The sequence below is a fragment of the Malurus melanocephalus genome, unplaced genomic scaffold (assembly GCF_030028575.1).
Source record: "Malurus melanocephalus ecotype Western Australia unplaced genomic scaffold, MMel_1.1 scaffold_934, whole genome shotgun sequence".
NCBI lineage: Eukaryota > Metazoa > Chordata > Aves > Passeriformes > Maluridae > Malurus > Malurus melanocephalus.
In genome coordinates this window covers 54459-56801 of record NW_026624166.1, presented here as the reverse complement: position 1 = coordinate 56801, position 2343 = coordinate 54459, and the positions used below count along the sequence as shown (strand labels likewise).

Genomic DNA, 2343 nt, shown 5'->3' with positions numbered 1-2343 from the left:
CACAGGAACATTCCAGAACAATCTGCTGAGCAGAGCCCAGTCCCACAGTTTGCTCTCCAGCCAAGGTTTCCCACAGCAGTTCCCCCCTCCCACAGTCCCAACTCCTGGCTGTGGCAGGAAGACAAACCCCTGCAGTCCCCTGGGAACTCCCACCCCACAAAACARCACAACCCCTCACCTTCCTGAGCTTGTACTCCTCCTGCACCTGGCCCTTCTGGTTGAGGTGCTGCAGCCAGGCTGACACGTCCAGGCGTCGGGACGAGTTCTCCTCGGGGTGGGTTTCTGATGAGGGCAGCTTGGGCCGCCGGATGGAGAACTGCATGCAGGTTTTCTCATCTGCAAGCTGCTCAATGAGGGAACAAATAACTGCAGCACTGAGGAGCTGCACTTGGAGACTTTTTATTATTATTATTTTTTTTTTTATTTAAATTCCAACCATTACAATAACAAGAGCGATTAGAATAATTAAAATCCACTACAAAACAACTTCATTTCAAAAAAAAAAAAATAGTTTCCATTCCTCCTCCAATCTTATCCCTGACCTGAAACTGAATTAATGCTGCTTACAGCAAAACTTGGCCCTGCCAGGAATGCCTGCAATAAATTACATATGATTGGCCATATACAAAGGGATTGCTGTTAGGAGAGCGGGGAACTGCGCTGCCAGGCTCTCTGAGGGCACTCAGGATCCCAGTGCAAGGCTGCAGCTGACATTTAATTTAAAAATCAAAGGTTGCTCAATGCAAAAAAAAGTGAGCCCATGCGACCGTAATAACAAAAGCAGCGGGGGGGCTCKGTGGGAAGGATGGAAATTTAAAAATCACTGTTTCTAATAAGTACATACAATATCTTAAACAGATAATTAAAGAGCTCTTATCACATTTGTATGTAGATTGAATAAAATATGGAAAGATGCCTTGTCAAAACATTCTGCAAACGGAATGTTACGAGGCACAAGATGGATGAAAGGCTCTGACACAATTTCCAACCTATCTCTGAGGATTTCCAGACACCTTCCATGCCTAAAGGACAGTTCTGACCTGTCGGGTCTGGCAAAATCACTGCCTAAGTAAATCCTCTGGATGGATTTACTGGATACAGATCTTCCCCCGTATTCCACAGGTAAAACAGAATGGATGGAGAGAGATTAAGTCCAAGAGAGATCTTGTGTTGGGCTTGAGTTCCATCCTAAACATCCCACACTGGGCCTGACCTGGTGATGGGAACTCAAAGCCTCATTTCCCCAACAGCAACCCAAGAGTGAAACACTGAGAGCCTGGCTCAGGTACCTGGTCCTTGAGCTGGGTTTCTGTGCAGTACTTCCACTGCTGGAACACCTCACACAGTTTATCCAGCCCCCCGTGGTGAAAATGGAAGATCTTGTACTGGCTCTCCCTGCTCGCCACCACCAGCTGCCCGCAGGTACACGCCTCATCACTGTGGGGACAGGGACAAAAACCTGCAGGGACCTCCCAGAGCAAAGAGGGACCAGCAGGGACAGCACAAAACACATCACAAAGTGCAACACACTCACAACAGGGCACAGAAACAATTTYACATCTCTGGGACTCAATGATCCTTGTGGGTCACWTCCAATTGAGATTTGTTRTGATTGYATGACATGGCCATAGTGACAATTTTCTCTGCTTGTGCCTGGTAACAGCACTATTTTTACCCTTCCTTCACATGAAGGAATTAAAATTTGTCTTCCCTGGAGAAAAAAACCACAGGAAGCCTGCCCCAGAAACACAAAGTCAGCTTCTAGACTTGCTCACACACAGCTTGGTCCAAAGAAACAGGGAGTGAGAGCAAACAGAGGGAGTCAAAATGTTTTTGCAATAATTTGAAATAAATTCTGTAATAATTTGAAAGATAACTGAAGAGGCTGAGAGCAGCAAGACTCTAGAGGAGCCTGGTGAGGGACAGGCAAAGGGAAAGGTACCATAGATAAAGATGTTTTTCATATCCCCAGGTTATTTGAAGCATTTTTAGTATGACAGCYAGGAGCAACCTTTACTTTACTAAAAATAAAATCCTTTCGGCTCTGTAATTCAGAGGCTCTCCCTGGGAAGGCTGACACTCGTTTTCCTGGTGACAATTGTTCTGGAAAAGCTTCCAGGTAGGACTGCAGAAATCACCTGAGCCATGACCCAGAGTGCACAGAGCTCACAATTCATGTACAATTCACACAGAGCACACAATTCATCTACAATTCATGTACAATTCATGTACAATTCATGTACAGTTCACACACAGCTCACAATTCATGTACAGTTCACACAGAGCACACAATTCACACAGAGCTCACAATTCACACAGAATTCACAATTCATGTACAATTCA

At 45.4% G+C, this 2343-nt stretch overlaps 1 protein-coding gene across 2 annotated transcripts in view; it reads right to left on the bottom strand.

Annotated features, from left to right (window-relative positions):
- The window catches only part of TBC1D16 (TBC1 domain family member 16), a 34007-nt gene that overhangs the window by 6152 nt on the left and 25512 nt on the right, over positions 1-2343 (bottom strand). For both annotated transcript variants that reach the window (XM_057386195.1, XM_057386194.1), the window contains exons 5-6: positions 1290-1437; positions 179-343 (exon numbers count right to left, since the gene is read on the bottom strand). In XM_057386195.1, the coding sequence (XP_057242178.1) occupies positions 179-343; positions 1290-1437 (313 nt within the window). The remainder of the gene's footprint in view (positions 1-178; positions 344-1289; positions 1438-2343) is intronic.